A 19,628-nucleotide genomic window follows, 5' to 3' on the forward strand; every position below is an offset into this window, starting at 1 on the left:
CACACACACACACACACACACACACACACACACACACACACACACACACACACAGCTGCAGCATGATTGAACTTTTCAACTCTATAATTCAAGTGGATGAGATCCAGGAGTGGAATTCTGTTGTGTTCAGTGTAGTGGTTGACATTTAGTTTCATTCAAACTTTGAAGAGCTCCATGTTTGGTTTGGCTGCAGACGACAGCAGCAACATAACCAAAAAATTAAAAACTGCTGTTTTCCTATCATGCATCGACACAATCTGAGTTTCTTTTAAAGGAGACAAAAGGTGATTAAAAAAAAACCATCACAGACTAAGGTCATCAACAGAAGTTCACCTATAAACAAGTTTGTTTTTAAGAAAAGGTTTGTAAATATTTCATAAAAAATAAAATGAAATGGATTCTTTGTGCTGCAAACTGTAGAAACTTTTTATTGATTGATTGATTGATCCAAAAATGACTTGTTTGTGATCTGATTTAATCTGTAGGGATTTTCTTGTATCTTCGGTTTGTTCAGGAGAATTTGRTTAAACAAAAATCATGTAATCAACAAAATTAACAGGAAACCTTTTGATGTTTCTCAAAATAATTATACTTGGATTTATTTCATACACAAGCAAAAAAAAAAGGATTAATTCTGATGGTTGGCTCTTTGTGAGCAAACAAACAAAATATGAATCTTAGTTGTGATTTTGATGTTTCCGAACTACTCGACAAATAATTTGRCAGGTTGTCCAAATTTAAAACAAAACTTGTATTTGATCATAATTTTCCCCCACACATTGTCCTAGTTTGGAAAAAACAAATGTTATAAATTAAACGGGAATATTTCTTCAGTAGAGACAGAACAGAGAGGTGTTTATACGGTAACGTTAGTAGAGAGCGAGCCTGCAGGTTTGAATCCCCTAACAGTCACAAAAATATGGGCGGAACAGGTGAAGCATCCACACCTGCCTCAACCTTCATTTACCCCACTCTGTGCCTTTGAGCAAGACATAGGTTACGAATGTATTTTTTTTAAAAGTGGGACATTTTGGAGGATTTCTGTCGATTTTACCGCTTTCTGCCACCAGATGTCGCTGTTCGCTGAGTTGAACGCACCTGGGCGTCATCTTTGAACTTGACCAGATTTTATCTCTGGAGCAAACTCCGTGTCGTTTGTTTGTTTTGTTAACCCRCATACCCCGGATTAATATTTAATGGACAAAGCAAACAGGTGGAGGAAAAAGCGCTCAGAATATACCGGGTACAACACCGGTAAGTTAGTGAAAGAGGGGGGAATCAGAGCTCCCCCCACCGCCTGACGCACCTCCTCTCCGGGTCACATCATCGTGTCGTSTCCGCCCCGCCGCTCCACCATCATCATCATTATCATCATCATCACAGAACCACAAGAAGACGCGAACAGAACCCACACAGGCCACCATGAAGGACCGCATCCAGGAACTCAGACACGTAAGTTTGTCTTTAATTCTTCTTCAATCCACCTGTTCTGAGGGTAGAAAGCGTTTTTAATCAACCTTCTTGTCCGAGGAGCGATCAGGGTGGGCTCACCAAGCAACAGTTGGTTCTGATGGGGGCTCAGGTTCGGTTCTTTAACCCCAGTGACAGTCCAGATCATCATATGTGTGAAAACTGAAAAACTGGGAGCCTATGGAGGGATTTGTTACAATAATAATAATAATAATAATACAACTAAAAATCAATTCTTCCAAAAATATCCAAGCAAAAATAATAACTTTCATTTCACTGGTTTATTCTTAAATTCACAAGTTACTGCATTTTATTAAAGGTTAATAGGTTTTGCTCAAAATTTGAGAAATTGATTTACTCAGATTTAGTTTAGAAGAACATGTCCCATCTTATTTATTCACCTGTTAAAATTCTTAAAGCATCTCAATATGAACTGTTTTGTTTTTCAAGACTGAAAAACATCATGAATCTTACTTTATAAAGGTCCATTTCTCCCATTTTAAATCACCTAACTGAATAATACCTTACAAATCTAATCATTGGAGTTTTTCTTTTAACCTCTTATGAATAATCATACTGTTAAAACTATTTGTTTTATTACTCAAAGCCAAGATGAGACTTTGCTTTCCTTTAASGCACATGTGCCAAACTCATGGCCTGCGGGCCAAATTTGGCCCTCATTACCATTTAATCCGGCTCAGAAGGTAATACTTTACATGTGACATTGTTTGATGGTTTCTCTCTTTCTCACTGGATTTAGTTCTTTCTTCCGATGACAGCTGGTCAACTCTCAGRCCAAGGAAATGAAGTTTGAATTTTTCAGTAATATCTGGTTTTGGTGTGGAAAGAGCAACAGAGAATCAACTCTAATGTCTTTTACTGACTTCTCTTATTATTTTAAAGTCAGAAAATTCAAGTTTAAGTGAGAGTTTTCAGTTTTTTTTAATTGTTGATAAGAAATGAACGSTATTGATGGTAATGGTGCTAATGACCCCCCGATCTAAGGTTTGCTTATCGCTCACATCTTGTCATGACAGAGATCATCCTGTGCTGAGAAATGATGGAGTTGCAGCTAGAAAAAGGGTGCGCAATCCAAACATCATGTGTCATCAGTTAGTGCTCAGAATATGTTTTGTGAACGACTCTCAGCTACTACCACACCAAATTTTAACTCCATGTCTGTAACATTCATGGAAGTGTAGTCATTTTTGTGTATGTTGAGGTTAATGAGCTGCCGTAGGGTTGACTCTCATCAGCTGTAGATGAGCGGTTCTGAGTTTGATTGAAATCTGCTCAGTGGTTTGGGAAATATTTTACTAACAGACAAACAGGGTTGATGTGCAGCTGATTCCATGGGTTTAAGCAAAACATGTTGCATTTAAAATATGTCTTGGTGATTATGCTCAGCTACTACCACACCACATTTTAGCTCRGTATCTGTAAATGTGGCAAAGTTAGAACCGCTTTTGCATTTTCTAAAGTCAGCTGGCTGAGGCGGACATCTTGAATTGGGTTGAGTCCGACACATAATCAACACAGAGATCACTTCCTGTAAGCTTCGCTGAAATCTGTTCGGCGATTCGTGAGATATTTTGTTCACAGACGCACACATGCAGGCACGGTCAAAGCTGGGCGACAAAGAGCTGTTTTTGACTCGACACACAGTTAAAGAAACTTATGCACCTTCCACTCGGGATGCTTCTGTTTATGCTGCCGTGTGTGTTTGTGCTCCCAGATGTGTCTATGCTAGAGAGGCCATTGTCAAATCTGGGTAATTGGCAGTTAAGATGAGGAGAACAATTTACAGCTCCTCGGCTTTCACTGAAGATCTCCAGCAATGAATTGGCCTCTGGGGAAGCGAACCCAGCCTTGCCAGTTGCGTGCCAGGGTGTTCAAGGCAGGTGTGTCTTCATCCTGCCTCCTCTTCCTCCTCTTCGCTGTGGCGGAGAGATGCTGCTGTACATCTAACACACACACACACACACACACACACACAGAAAGCTCGGCCAGTATTCAGGTTGTGAGGTCGAGAGCAGCTGCTGATTCCATTTTCTTTCATCATTTCTGATCGTATCGTTCGTGTCTGAGAAACTGCTGCTGAAGCAGCTCCAGGCAGACCCATTTTAGACAAACCAGACTAAATAAAATGGAAGCAAAATGCAAACCGGTGACAGTTATTTCCCATCAGCACCGGATTAATATCGTTTGGGTTGGATTGGGTTTACTTCAAATGTTAATCARCTGTAGACGTACATTCAACAATTACTCTCTGAGAGTTTTATTAAAATTTATCCAGTGGGTCCGTGAAGTATTTTTGGTAACAGACACACCCACATGAACAAAATGATCCACTTTTGATTTTTGATGGTGGGCGATTGCAAAAATTAGACTCCTCACCTGAAGCCTGGCTGGTAAAAAATCACAGCTGGTTGCCTCGTTTCTTGTACACTGCAAAAAATTTCCACCTACCCAAGTTTTAAAATCTTATATCCAGCCAAAAAAAATCTTTTTGATCTTGTTTTGAGACAGATTTACTAAACAAGAACTGATTGTGTAAGAATAATAATCTTGTTTTCAGAATGTCTAAGATTATTTGTCTTGTTAGTCTGAAAATTTGACTCAAATTAAGTCAAAAATTCTTGAAATAAGAAAAATTGAGTCAAATCAAGTATTTCAAGAATCTTACCAAGTAAAATTTTCTTACTCCAYTGGCAGAAATTTTTGACTTAATTTGAGTCAAATTTTCAGACTAACAAGACAAATAATCTTRGACTTTCTGAAAACAAGATTATTATTCTTACACAAYCAGTTCTTGTTTAGTAAATCRGTCTCAAAACAAGATCAAATAGACTTTTTGACTGGATATAAGATTTTAAAACTTGGTAAGATGGACAGTTTTTGYAGTGTAGCGGAGTCATATTTTAATTTATTTGAAACCAAGTGATTAAAATGGAACTGGGCTGCAGGTAGTTGAGCAGTAACCCTGTCTCCAGATTGTTCTTGTGACTTTTGTGGGTCTCTCAACGGCCCTGTGTGAGTCAATGAGGTGCCCGATMCTGTCGCTTGTTTTGAACAGCATCTTAAAGTGCCTGTGTCGTCAAATTTTTGTAATACATATGAATGCATTTTTGAAAAGATGTCATCGACAAAATATTGCAAAACAAATTTCATGTCGCCGAGACGAACAGTTGTTGAGATATTTGTCTGTGAAGTAACAGGAAGTGATTTCAAAGGGGAATGTTTGCATGTGAACAGAGTAGTACTACAACAGCCAACAACCCAGACTGTAGAGAAGAATCTGATGTTTCTTAAGATTATTTTGAGTCACTATCAGAGAGATGAAGAAGAGTCAGAGTTCAAATAATATTGTTTTAGTAAAGACCAGAGTTTTCTTTGTTAAAGAGTTCCCCTTTGATGTCACTTCCTGTTTCATTTYAGCTGAGTCAAGTTCAAAAGAAAATATGCCAGTTAAGGGACAAAATGTGTAAAATCGTGTGTATTGTTCCAACTTCCTTAAATATAAAAATGTTTTMTTTGACTTTTTTGGATTATTATTTGGAGAATATGCGTGTCACAGGCACTTTAAGGCCACACCACGCTGAACAGACCAGATCTCATCTGATCTTGGAAGCCAAGCAGGGTTGGGCCTGATTAGTACTGAAACCATAGGGGTTGCGCCCACACTGGAATTCTAGCAATAAAAAAGACAACCTTTGACCGTAATAAGTCAGAGGTCACCTTCTACGAAGGATGACAGAATCAAATCAAATCTCCTGCTCAATCGTTGTTGGGTCACAGTGGCAACAAGTCCAGAAGAGAAACCTGAACCCTCTCCCCAGCTCCTCTTGGGAGACCCTTTTCAGGATATATAATCCTTACAATAAGTTCTAGGTCTGCCCTGGGGTATCTTCATGGTGGGGTAACCTAACGGGAGGTGTCCAGGAGGCATCCCACTCAGATGCCCGGACCACCTCAACTGACCTCTTTTGATGCAGAGGAGCAGCGGCTCTACTCCAAGCTCCCCACGGATGATGGAGCTCCTCACCCAGTCTCTAACGGTGAGCCTGGCCACCCTACAAAGGAAGCTTATTTCAATCACTTGTGTTATGTTATTCTTTTGATCATGATTCATACCGTACAACCACTGGTAAGGGTTGGAATGTAAACAAAACTAGTAAAGAGCTCTGACTTTAAAGGGAACATCATGCAAAATCCAATTTTTTTTAGCTGTTAAATACTTTTTGTTGTGTACTTGGAGCCTCTGGGAGTGCAGAAAATTTAAATTTAGTCTCTCCTGGTTAACCTAGATAACTTTACTTTCTGTTTTGGTTATATTTTTCAACCCGTTCAGTTTTCTATGACATTTTTCTCCAACATGTAAGGCTGAATGAACAAGTCTTCTGTTGTTGACATCTATTAATTAAATTGTAAATGAAGCGTTTCTGCACTTCTAGATCCCCTCTCTCAAAGTGGAGTGGACCGGTCTGGAAGCTGGAGGGGGGGCGGGATGTGAAGCGCTACCGTTTAATTTTTAAAGGAATAGGATCAAAACGAGATGTTCTGAGACACACCTCTGAAAAGTGGTGAACAAGAGGCTGGTAAAGTTAAAAAAAARGGAGGAAATCAGACAGAAGCATTGCAGTTCCACTTTATAGAGACCCCAACTGAATGATATACATATAAAAATGGATTAAAAAGCATGAAATGTCTCCTTTAAACTCTTTCTTCACCACAGCTGACTAAAGCAACACCCTCATTACTGAAGACAAGGCCCTGATGTTTCAGTCCCTCTCCCACTCCGTCCTACAAACATAACACCAACTCTTCGTCCTGAGGCTTTTTGAAACTGTTTAACAACTTTTCTTTGAAAATACTCACAAATTTATAATCAAGAGTGCCGGAGCTGTATTTTTGACACCTGTCCAGGTCTAAACACCACATTAATAAATGAAACAAATTTAATATAAATAAATCTTTTCATTTCTAAAGTCTGCTCCAGTAGAGTAAATTATAAACCTGTGGGTGGTTGAAAGGCGGGTAAGATGTGGGTGGAAGTGGACAACAAATTGATGAGCTCGACCAAGAATAACGTTTTGAAATTGTGCAAGAAAGCAGGCTGTAATTTTCAAAAACTGCCTTATCTAAAGTTCAGCGAGGCTGTTCCTACAACTTCACACATTTTCTCACAATTTTCCAACATCCGCAGCTTAGTGAGATGCCACATTTAGAAACGGGGAAGAGAATAATCCAGTTCTTGCATTGAAACAACTTTCTCCTCATTCCTTGCTTTGGATTTTGCCCTTTTCTGTTTTCACAGCACAGCTAATAAAGTCTTGAGTGAGATTTGGGAGTCTGCAGAGTCCCTCCAAGAAATGAAACATATCCCCATTTTAATAAGGAGGACACACAAGATGATTCTGTCATGCTCATGAATAAAGCGTGGCTTCAAAGCTGCTAACAAAAGAAACGTGGCATGACAGAGACTCGGTCTTTAAAAGAACCGAGGCGGCATCGCCACACAAAACCAGCAACTAGAYAACTGATTTAATTATCATCCAAAATCGTTTTAATGAAATATTATGTGTTTCATTACCTCATAACACTTAAAGGCACAATAGCTGCCAAAATACACACAGTTTCTGTGTTTCTTCTAGAATTATTTGTATTTTCCATAAAAACAAAACAATACACAAAAAGCATCATTCACTATCATAAGCCATAATTTTTAATAAATGAACAAAATAATTTTTTAATAACAATAATGAGTTGTTTGTTTGCATTCCAATATTGACAAGTGCACTTTGGACAGGTGTGCATCGGATATTGTGTCAGTAAAATGTTGTATATACAGTAGCTGCGTGTACTCTGGTGATTTAGTGACGTATTCTCAGATGATTTAGGTGAGTACTCTTAGATGATATAGTGGCGTGTACTCCAGTGATTGAGTACTCTCTGTTGATGTGTACCTCTGTGATTTTGGTGAGTACTCTTGTATGATTTTAGTAATGTGTACTGTGTTGATTGTGGTGAGTATTCTGGTGATTTAGTGGACAATGTAAAATTTAAAGAGACCCAGTTGTCAATATAATTGCTTTTGTTGTATTTGTTTTACTTGTTTACATAGTGATATTATAGCTGTGATACTAATATTATTATAGTGATCGTATTGTAGCAGAAATATTAACAGTAATAACTTTTGTTTTATAAAACATACAAATTTACTTCTCCGAGTTGACAGTCTCAAAGTAAAGACGTTATCTTATTCGGAGCTAAAATGTAAGTATACTTTGTTCTACAGTTTGTAGTCCAGCCTYTCATCTATGTTTACTCAGTCTGTATCGATGTTGGCTCAGAAATGCACATTTCATTGTAAAAAAACAGACTTTTTGTGATTTTTCTTCTTGCTCTCACCACAGTCCAGGGCCCTGCCAATTAAAGAAAAAGCAGATTTAATGCCTAAATATGTAATTTACTTTCAAATGATTGTTTGGCTGGTCTGCATACGGTGGTTAGAACTCTGATCCAAGCGAGATGTACTTTAGTTAAGCCAATGATGACTCCAATTWTCCCCCAGCTCCGCTCGCAGTCGAMTTGCAAATCATCACCAGCAAGCTAGAAATAATTGGTTGGTTTGGGAATATTTCTGGGTCTTAACAAAATTTGAGTTCACCAATTAGATATTTTTTTTCAGGGAGATGAAATGTGATGGCTGACATTTAGGTTATGTTAAGGAATGCATCCAGTCATCATCATACTGTTACGTGTTCTCAGACTGATCCTTCCAAGTGTAAGACGGAGTTATAGCTGAGCTGTGCAGAGGTGCAAAGAAGCATGTGAGTTTTGAGCCTCTGTTCCCGTCGTGTTTCTGTTGAATTACTCTGAGGTGCCCTTTTTGTCTTTTTAATTTTGGCATAGAACTGAGTTTTCCTCATACTTGTATGCGGACGCAGGTTGTGCTTCGACAACCCAATATGCACACACGGCATCTTTATGAGCTCCACGCCTGCCCGCCGCTCTGCTCCACCAGCGTCTCGTTAGCTCGGAGGCTAAAGCTGCCAGGCTCCATCGCTGAAACCATCGCACGGCCTCTTCTCTCCCCTCACCTTGTCCCCGTCGCTCCCGGTTTGCCCGGCAGTGACAGATGGCGCAGATATGATGCGACTGTCGGCCGTCTCCTCATCAGTTATTAGAGATTTCACCGCAGCAGCTGGTATACGTCGACTGTGATTGTTTATTGTTTTACGGCAGCAGGTTTATTTACTCGGGTTGTAAAAAACAAAACAAAACAGTACACCTGTAATGGCTCCTGTCACTCATTTTATTCCGCTCTGTCTTAGATTTAATCTGATCATTTGATTGACCACATCTGGCACTTTTTTCTATCTTCGCTCCTTTAATAAAACACTTGTGCTAAGGGTGAGCTGCTCTTTCCTATCAGTGATTTATCAGATGGCTTCCTGTCCTGTCATCCATTTGTCCTCCTTAGTGTACCTGCTCTCCTCTCTGCAGCCTTGTTAGTCTGTCAGTGTTGATTCAGGCAGCAGTTTTCTCCTTGCGATCCACAGATTAGACGACTTCGCATAAATCAGGGGTTGCAGTAAAATGCCTGATCATCGTAGAGCATTATCAGAAAGCCACACTCCCAGCATATTATTCATTAACACATAGATACTGCGTTAATGAGCCATGAAATGAGTGTGACTGAGCTGGCGTCTCACCAGGGACTTGTCTGTCTTTGCAGAATGAGGTGACAGTTTCAGTGATATCCAGTATCTGCTGGCTGCTAAGAATTATTTTCTTTGAAAATTGGCCACTGAGCCGTTGTTTACCRAGAACTGATTCTGACCAGTAAGAGTTCATGGTTTGTGTTAATGTGCAGAAATTGGATTGGTTTTTGCATGTTTGTTTTTTTTTTCATAGAGAGCAATAAGCTGTGAATTAATCCAGCTCTTRATAATTTCAAATTAACAAGAAGTACAATAATCAAACATCAGCTCGTCTTTGGGTACTTCTGCAATGAAAATTGAAATTTTATGCGCYAACCTCCACCTCTCACATTATCTTCTAATTGATGGCAGCAGAATGGTCTTTAGCTGTGGAGATAAAACCTTTTATCAAACATGCTGGAAATTAAGGCTGCAACGTGTCATTATGCGCACTAATCCCTCAGTAGGTGTGTGTTCCTCTGCAGGTTATATTGATGTGTGTGTTGAATGGTTTCAGATTGGGGTTTAGTTTGAGCAATCTATTTGTATTATTTTGAWGTTGATTGGGGAAAAAGTTACACTAAAGTTACACAAAATGCTCATTGAATCTGCTGGGGTTTTCATGCCGGGTTTTTGCATTTTTGCATTTTAAAGACAAACTCACAAACACTTCAGTCATGGACATGAAACACAATCAAACTGGTGAAAACACCAATGTTTGGTTGAGTGAGCTGCACAAAAAGCACTCTGCTATCCACCATCGATACTGTTGTTCATCTGCTCGTGCTAGCGCAGAGAAACTATTGACTGCAGCCGACCAGTGGTGCGCAGACACGTCACACAAATCTCCACTCTGAGACATGGATTCAGAAAGCTTTGGTGTCTGAATAAACAACTACTATTTTCTTTTACACAAACTGTTCAAACACAGCAGAAACTACAGTTTCACTTAAAAATGACCTCGTGTAAACTGGGCCTCAATTTTCAAGTCACAAGAATGAAAATATGCAACATTTGCCACCAAATGGCCCCTGGGACGATAAATGCACATTTTTTTCTAAACTCACAATCTGCAGCACAAAATCACTGTTTTGGCTTGATCTGAACACAGTTTTAGTAGCTGCAGAAATATAATTAGAGTTTTGGCTTGAATGAATACATTGTTTCTGCAGTGTTTTTTTTTTTTTTTTTTTGGATCAGTTGAGCTGTTCAGCATAATTGATTTGATAAAACTCTTGTGCAGAAAGCCCTTTACTCATCCAAAACGGAGCTATGCCAACATTCATTGGAAATGCTGTCTTTCTGTCACTCATGCACGTTTCTTGCTCATTTTCCTTTCAGTTATTTGGTGATGAATTGTCTGCTAAAAGCTAAAGGCTAAGACTGACTCAGTATCAATAAATATATGTTATTTATGGTGATGTCTGCATTTATATTTGTGATAAAGGGAAGAAAAGTATTGAAGTTCCTACAGTACAACTGCATTTTCTGTCGTTTTGGAAATGTAGGAAAGGTCTTTCAGCTATAAAATCTCAGTAACGCTCCCACCTTTTTGTTGCTTTGTGAGCAAGGTGAAAGATTTTCAAAGGCCTTTTTTTAACAACCAGTCATGACATTTTCCARGTGAGGCTAAACCTGGTATCCAAAGTGAAGCTGGGGCTTTTTTCACTCGAYGTAAAGTCCATAAACACACACTAATATGTGCTTTTGTTTGGTATAAATCTGCATTGTGTCCTGCAGCAAACATCTTTATTGTAGTCGTGTCAGATATAATCAGTGGCAATAGAAATCTGGTTAAAAAAGCATTTTTTTGTCTACTTTCCCCAGAAACAGTAAAAGTTGTTTCAGCACATTTTTTTGTTTTCRTTAAGGCATTTTTACAAATTGTTGCATCACGCGTGGAGGCTCTGAAATCAAAACCATGAACCTGCATGAAAACAGACTCGTGATGGGTTCATTTCACCATCCTGCACAACAGCTGACTGCTCACTTTGGGTCCTGCTGTTCAAATAAAAGCACTGGGTTCTTTTTCGTTTGGAAAAGAAAAGAAAAGAAGAGAAAAGAAAAAAGTGCTTTTTATCAGTTATAACCAAGCATAAACATTTTAATTTATGCAAATGTTTAGGTGTAAAACACTGTTAGGGTTAGAGTTGTCTTATACGGTATTACATACATAGAATAAAATAGCTCTTAATTATAACTAACAGAATGTTAGAATGAGTTCTTAGTTTAAACATTATTTTAAATTGTCTCTCGGCCCTTCTCTTTGTTTTCCTTTCAGTTTTTCTGTTTTATCTCCWTTTATTTCGTCTCTGCATACCCTGTAGTTTCCTCCCGCCGCCCCATTAACATTTTTCTTCCATATCTTCGATTTGATCACGTTAGTGGAGCACACTGTCAAAATCTGTCATGGGCAGCGACTCGCAGAATGAAGCTTCTCGACATATTTCGGGGGAGGAAGACGAAGAGGAAGAACGGTAGCCGCAAAGCTGCGCCTTAAGCAGCGATGACATCCATCTCTCCCTGCCTCTGATCTGTCATTAAAGTTCAATTTAAGCTTTATGACATTTCCTCACCCACTCCTGGCTCATGGAGCACAACCTCCCATTGCTCTCTACTCACACGTTCAAGACGAACATCGTCAACATCACATCATTTTATATGTTTTCACATCTATAACCCATCGGCCAATTAGGAGCCATGGAGCCAAAATGTTAGGAGCGAATCCACGATTTTGCCTAAAAGGTCACTCAACTCACGAGAACCCCTGTGGGGCAAAACGATATCTCAGCTGCAGACGTTTAGATTCCGGCCTGAAATTGATCGATATTGATTTGCTCAATCGTGTTTTAAGCCATTATTTATCCTTTGGTGGTGCAGCGGTTTGTGAATTTGTATGTATGCGTTTTTAAATGGCATCACTTTGATGATGACTTTGTTAAAGGTCAGAAAGATGTGATGTGAGGAAGGCAGAGGGTAGAGGAGGGGATGAAAGGCAGTGCGAGGAAAGGAAGAGACCAAAGGCGAGAGAGGAGCACGGTCATGAAATGTAGCGTGTAATATCTGAGGAAACAGGAAGTGAGAACGAAGGTAACAGAGTCCATGTTGTGTGGGCCTGTTGCTAATGGTTCTGTAGAGCGAGGATGATGGGCAAGGAGGAAGAATAAAGATAATTAAAGCAGATTTATTAGACTTCAACACGCTGCACTTGTAACAATGCTTTACCGTTTTTTACCAAACACTACACTTATAAAACTGCAGAAAGAAAAAATCTTGTTAACCTCAGATCTGTGGTTGACTGGAGTGTAAAACACCTCGGTGGAGAACAAACAATTTACRTAAAAGACAAAATTATAACTTGTAGAAACACAAGAAAATTACTTTATACTAAAACAATATCTTTGATTGCAAGACTTTGGTAAGCTAATAAACACATCCCGCTCTGATTAATTGTTAGCTTGACCTCCCCGTGAACTTCTCACTGATTTTCCCAACTGAGATCACTTTGACCACCGTCTACAGCAATTAAAATCCTTGCTTTACTTATTTATAACTGCAGAAGTCAACAGAAACATGGAGGGATTATTTTTATTTTGAATTCTCTTGGAATGCTTTTGAATTTTTTTGCATTCTCGAGGTAATTGAAATGTTTTGCATTAATTGATTTGAAAGATACTTTTATTTTGAAATGGCTGGTTACTGAAACAGGATGTGTCARTGTCAACACAAGTTAGGGAAGATGACAGTGATATTGCATGGTTGCAGAGTTAAATATCTTTATTATGTATAAATAAAACTCCATGTGTGGCTGTTCCATGTTTATGCTGAAGCTTAATTAAAGGYACAGTGTGTAGGATTTTGTCAATTCTTTTAGCAGAAATTGAGATAATCACTAATGACAATAATAAAAAAAAATCTAATCATTGCAGACAAAGACCTTGTTTTATTATTTTTACCTTATAAAAAGCTGTTTTTATCTCCATAGTCGCAGGTCCCCACTACAGGCAGCTGCCATCTTGTCTACGAAGGCTCATGAAGAACAAACTGCGGTGGCGGCGTCAAAAACGGTTTTAGTTGTAATACTATAAATGTAATATTTGTTGTCTGTCATTGTAGCTGGGATAATTTTACTTATTAAAGCTCATAATCTTACCACTTGAAACATCACTAGCCCTGAAGCTGCTGGTAGACATCGCAGTTGGAATTATCAAAGGTTTTTGACACCTGAGAGACACCGTAGCAACTCCTTTGCRTTTGGAARCGGGGRGTGGGGGTGGGGGGAGGACCAGGGAGGATGATTCAACCACTCAACCACTAGATGTCACTGAAAACAACAAATCCTACACACTGTGCCTTTAAAATAGTAACTCCTGCTGRTGAAAATTATGAATTTATTAATAAACCAGCAGGCACAGTAGCAATGAAGAACTTTTGCGAGATAATGCTAAAGTGTCCCTCTCGCTGGCTCTGTACATAATTAACATTTACTTTAAAAACATGATCCAGCTTGGGTTCCGACCACCGAGTTATACGACACTATAATTAAAATGTATTAATTATCTGTTCCTGAATACCTCAGTCTGTTGTTGTTTTAGGATTGGTTAAAGGTTTAAAAGTTTAATATTTAAGACAACTGTTAACAGAAATGTTTTTTTGCGTCACACGTATGCAGATTTTTGTTTTTGTGGAGGAATGAGGCTCGTTGGGGGCGGGGTTTATTCACAGATATATATACCCTGAATAATGGAAACTTGTTACTCTCCTCCGGGAGCTATAAAAGGGAGACAACAGTAACGAGACAGGAACTGAATGAGTTTTACACTTGGCTGGTCTTGTCTTGATCCAACCTATCACTTCTTGTGTCATCTTATCAGCCTGWCTGCTCCCCAGTTGTGTAATTTCCTCGTCTCCACAGCCACACACCATGTCCTCCTCATCTATCAGCCCGTCGTTCACTTTGACAGCCGCTCAGTCTTATAGTCATTATTTGATGATTTGTGGCGTTAATGTGTCCGCCTAGGTTTCATCTGTGTAATTAATCGTAATGGAGAAATTATATTTTAGGTGCCTTTTTAATTGAATAAATTCAAAATATGAATTAAAGTTTATCGAGCATTTTATTAATTGTAGAGGAAAAAAAGCTGTTTTAAAACCTGCAAATTGTTTTATTATTCATTCTGTTTAAAATCTTTGACTTATTTTTGTTTGACTGGTGATGTCTGCAACAAGTGCCCTAGACCTTTTTAACATATTTGATTAGTAAAATTGTTGGGTCTCGCTTCAGAGAATTTCCTTTTGAAACAATAAACAATGACACATCTTCTTATAAATGAGTTTGAAGTTTTATTGAAGCGTCTTTTTTGTAAAAGAGATCTCTTCTTTGAAAACATCGCTCTCTGAGCCGTGAATAGGCYTATAATTAATTGAACTTTATGTTGGCGCTTCTGTTATCACCACAAATTAAATCCCATTCTGCTCTCTTCAATGTCGAAAGCAGCAGAGTCTCACACAGTTTGACCACAGGATGTCATTTCTGAAGTGAAAAGATTAGATTTAAARGCAAAGAAGCAATAATGGTAAGGTTAGTAATGGGAGAAAGGCAAGAACGAAGTGAGGTCACCAAAAAAATCTGCTCAAGGACCAAAATTCTTCCAAGCAGACAAAATAGTTTCTGGTAAGTTTAGTCTCTTTTATTGCTTTATTTTCCTTGTTTAAAAAAATTACCCCRTTTTGGATTTACAGAGTTCAGTTACTCACTAATTGGTGATTCCCATGATGTTGTATCTTGTAAAAGCTTTAAATAGCTCTCCAATGTTTCTTAATTGATTGACAAAGTTTTTTTTCATACTTGTAAAATACAGCACATGAAATAACCATATTGTGCATATTGATTTTAATAAAATGTGGAAAGGAGGATCAAAAAAGTGTCACGCCTACAAAAATTACACTAAAATCTAGTAGCTCTTTGGTASAACTGATCTGATCGTTCTGGATCAGATCAGTTTCACCAAACGAACTTCCTGTTGTGTTAAAGATAATTAAACTTTTTAACATTGTACAAGGATTTTTGTCTCAAATAATGTGAAAAAAGTCTAATATTATGAGAACTCCTGCTCAAAAAGCAGTCTTACCTTGCATTAAAATGAGGAATGTTGAGCATCTTGTGAATTTATACAGATGTACAAATAAGGAAATATTTAATCTTTTTACATATCAGCAAATAATTATTATCAGAAGAAGGACATTAGAGTGATTATTCTGGTATTATTTCAGCTTAATTCTTGCAAAATTACAACTTTATTGTAATTATTATTATTATTATTTTAATTTTCATAGTCTGGCCCTAATTCTCCGTTAAGAATCACCTTTTTGGGGCTAAAATATTTGATGGGTAAAAGTGTGTTATATTTAGTTACTTAGATCATTTGCTAGTTAGCTACCAGGAGGTGCAGAGGTAAGACAAGACGAGCCTGTGCTCAGTAGGTTGCTGGTTCAAATCCCTACATTGTTACATCAAAGTATTGTTACATCTTCATTTGCCACACTTTGAGCAAGGTGCTCAAAATGTGCACACGTGGGCTGTGTTAATTTGGTTTTTAGTGGTTGAATCAGGAAATATGCTAAAACAATTGTCAAATCTTGATGCGAGTTTGCGTGTTGGGGCGACCCTTCATGAAAGGAGCAGTCTGCAAAAAAGAAAAAATGTTCCTAGCTACCAAATTATGAGAAACAAATTGTGTGGCAATCTGTTAGTAACAAATTTATTAGCTAACAAAGTACGTATAACAAATAGCTAGTCATAGCATTTGCTAGTTAATGGTGCAACTTCAGGTTACTCATCAGATGTCTATTTTTAAAATTTTACTTTTTCTACTGTTTGTGGTTTAAACACAACCGTGTTCCTGAGTTTAGTAAAAAGTAATAAAGTGGTAAATAAATACTAATTGAATATAAAAAAATTCTGTGTGTGTGTAATCCTACACATCTTTTAACTCGCTGCATTGTGACTGAAATGACTTTATCTCAAACATGCGTCTTAAAGTGGAAAACCCAAAAGCATAGTGAAGAACTACATTTAGGTTTCTGGTTCCCACCTCTGCTGCAGCTCTCATTGCTCGTCTCATTCTTATTTTCACATCAAACCCCGAGGCGAGCGAGCACAAACTCTTAGACGTTCTTWATTCTGCTCCACATCAACACATGATGCTCTCAGAGCCTCTGTGGGTTCCTGTCGCATCCCCCATTACAGTTTCACAGCTTTCGGTAATTGCTGTGTTCCAGTGTTCCTKCTTCTTTTGTTCCGATCTGATATAAACTGTAATTCTTGACACCATCACTGTGCTGGATCTATCTCAACCTCCTCTTGGAGTCCATTTCCTCCCCGTCCTCCTACTTCAGTCTTTATGGAAAGACTTCCTGCTGGTGTGGCGCCTAGAACCTCCTGTAATCTAATAACCGCTATAATCAGGCCACTTCTCCACCGTCCTGCAGTCAGGGAGGTGTTTCACCCGAGTACAAGCCCCAGAGGCAGAGAGCACGTACGGGTTATGAACTAGTRAGGATCGGCTTGTTTTCTCATGTGTGTGTGTGCCATCTGTTGTGTATTATAAGTGTGTCAGCTGTGATGTGTGTGTATGTTTTTGTGTCTGGCTCAGAGCATCTGTTGTGTGTGGCTGGTCCAGCCTGTAGGCTGAGTCAAGCGTGTGGCGTTAAAGGCCTCCGCGATTCCTTTATTTTTTTTGGCTCGGTGGGAGGTAGAGGTTCTGGGTTTTTACGTTCTTCTGACCAAAACCCTCATCTCTCAGCAGGGGGGGTGCACGGCATCCCTCTGTGGGGGGCTGAGCGCCGCTCTCAGAGSTCGCCTTCCTCCTCCTTCGCCTCCTGCTGCTGCAGCCTTTACGCTCTCCTCTCTCCACTTCAAAAGCATGTGCTGCTCTTAATGGCAAACTTTTAGGCTGGATATATTTTTAGAGCTTCAGTGAAAGCCAACTGGACCTCTTCATTAGTGTTTTTTAAAGATTACCATGGCCTAGAAGACTGAGATTTTACACATTGAGTTTRAATTCAAAACAAAAGTTTGGGTTTGTCTCGAGTGGGTTCAGTTGTTAGCGTGATCGCAGTGGCTCGGCAGTTCTCYCACTCAGACTTGTGCCAACTGTCTCTCTTGTTAGCGTCGCTCGTCTCAGACGTTTTTCTCTCTGAACTCGTTCTGTTTCTTCAGCATCTTTTGCTTCCTCCTTCGTTCCTYGGCTCCCCTCTGTCAGCACATGTTCAGACTCCACACAGAACAAGAGGACGGGCGCTTCTTCAAGACCTACAGCGCAAAACTTCTGGTGTTTGTAGATGATATGAAATCCAAGTAACTTATTATTCATCAAGACCCATTTCTATAAATATTGCACGTTCTTAATTCTACGTTTCCCAGACTTGGTATTCCGATATTCAGGAGAATGGCCTCAGTAAGAAAAAAAAAAGTTTGTTTTTGAACGGATCAGAGCTGTTAGCTGGTCCAAGCTCAGTGAATTGCCACCATCTTAAAGTGCATGTGACATGCATATCCCTTAAATACAAAAAAAAAAAAAAATCAAGGAAAACATTTTTATTTAAGAGAATTGGCATAATACACATGATTTTACCCATTTTGTCAAATAACTGGCAGCCAAAATGAAACAGGACGTGACATCAAAGAGGAACTCTTCAAGAAAGAAAACTCCCTGGTCTTTGTTTATTGTAATAATATTTGAACTTTGACGCTTCTTCATCTCTCTCAAAGCAATTTAAAGAAACATAAGATTCTCTTCTTCTTCTACAGTTTGTGTTGTTAGCTGTTTATCCCACTGCTTGAYTTTCCCCTTTGACATCACTTCCTGTTACTTCATGTGCAAATATCTYAACAACTGTTCATCTCAAAGGTGTGACGCTTTTTTTCTATTATTTATTAATGTTATCTTTCCAAATATGCATTCATATTTATTACAAAAAAATAGATGTCACGTGCACTTTAAAGCAACCCCAGTCTAAAAAATTGTAACGATGGTTCGTGCAAAAGCTAACGTTTTTAGGAAAAGACGACAAATGATTTTATGGCTTTCATTCAAGATGAATTAATTTACTTGTAATAATTTAATATTATCTATGCTTTGTAGGGTTGCGTCAAAAAAAATCGATGCACATCAGAATCACGATTCTCCTTTACATCGATTCAGAATTGAYTTAAAACGTCCCAAAATCAATAAAACATAAAATAAAAAATGAAGCAAATCCAGTGGCTGTCGGCCTCCATTTTTTCACTCTGTGGGAYGTCCTGACGTCACCGTGCACTCCTGGAACGTATGCATGCGCTGAAAKCACCAAACCAAAGAGGAACTTATAAAAATGAAGGAAAGAAAGATTCAACTGTTTAGTTTTTTTGCTGAATGAGTCAGATTTTTGACATCAGCTTCACTGTGTGAAATAGTGTTTATTCCATCATTCATATTTATGTAAAAAATTAAAGACACCATCTARCGATCCTTGTTACTAAAATAGCATATACTGTAATCTTCCTATTCTACCTTTAAATTTAAGTTTTCTATCAGGTATGTTTTCAAAATTAACTTGTTTCGTTCCTCAGCTCCTCTCTGTCAGAACAGCACAGAAAAAGAAAATTCCTTTAAAGCTGTGCTGGCTGTTGTAGCACCGGGAAATCCCTTTGTATGGTTTTTGACCTCATCCTAAGAGTTGGGGATTCCCTTTTTCAAATGTAACTACCGCCTAATAAAAGTTGGGTTTTCAAACTGACGCTTTGATAAACAAAACTATCAGGTGATAAATCGCCAAATTTCATTTTGATGTTTTGAGATGGAGAATTTGAAAATAATAACCTAGCATTGAATGACAAATACATTTTTCCAGGTATTTGACTCCACAATAAATAGGTTGTACAATTAAATCATAAACTTGTTCTATGTGTTTACTAACAAACAATTAAATGAACAGACTCAGTAATGTTCCCGTTATGCCCGCTGTTTTTGGTTTCGACTGATTTTAAAGGGTTGTGCTTCAGATTCTGTCCCTGCTGCCTTTCATTTGTTTTGAATTAAATAAAGAGTCACTCCAAGCAGAAAACGATGAAAACTGCTTTCTGTCGCTACAATGTTGATAAGCAAATGGATTTCATAAGCAACTAATGTAGAGCTGAATTAGTTTGACAGTGGCCAGATGAATGAGATCCCTGCTAATGCAKCGTAATGGCGGATGTGATTAGAATAACTGTTTATTTCATGATGAATCACTTGGCTGCACCACAGGGGACGTTTTTTTTCCTGCTATTTGCACAGTTCCCTTTAATTTATGATTTATTTTTTTATGGCCACTTGAAACTGTCCCTCTTTCAGATTTCCCAGTCAGGGAATGAACGGAGCACATTTAGGATTGTCCCGTCCGGCCATAATCATAACAACAACAACATAT

General features: G+C 38.4%; 1 protein-coding gene across 5 annotated transcripts in view; it reads left to right on the top strand.

Moving 5' to 3' along the window:
* Nucleotides 1–1,243: 1,243 nt before the first annotated feature.
* LOC106533470 (syntaxin-1A) overlaps nucleotides 1,244–19,628 on the top strand; it is a 40,559-nt gene continuing 22,174 nt past the window's right edge. For 2 of the 5 annotated variants that reach the window (XM_014029776.1, XM_014029779.1), the window contains exon 1: nucleotides 1,255–1,452. In XM_014029776.1, coding sequence (XP_013885230.1) covers nucleotides 1,423–1,452 — 30 coding nt within the window. In that variant the 5' untranslated portion in view covers nucleotides 1,255–1,422. Of the gene's footprint in view, nucleotides 1,453–19,628 lie in introns of all 5 variants that reach the window. The other 3 variants (XM_014029775.1, XM_014029777.1, XM_014029778.1) reach the window with 3 other exon arrangements.

The sequence above is a fragment of the Austrofundulus limnaeus genome, unplaced genomic scaffold (genome assembly GCF_001266775.1).
Source record: "Austrofundulus limnaeus strain Quisiro unplaced genomic scaffold, Austrofundulus_limnaeus-1.0 Scaffold951, whole genome shotgun sequence".
Classification (NCBI taxonomy): Eukaryota; Metazoa; Chordata; class Actinopteri; order Cyprinodontiformes; family Rivulidae; genus Austrofundulus; species Austrofundulus limnaeus.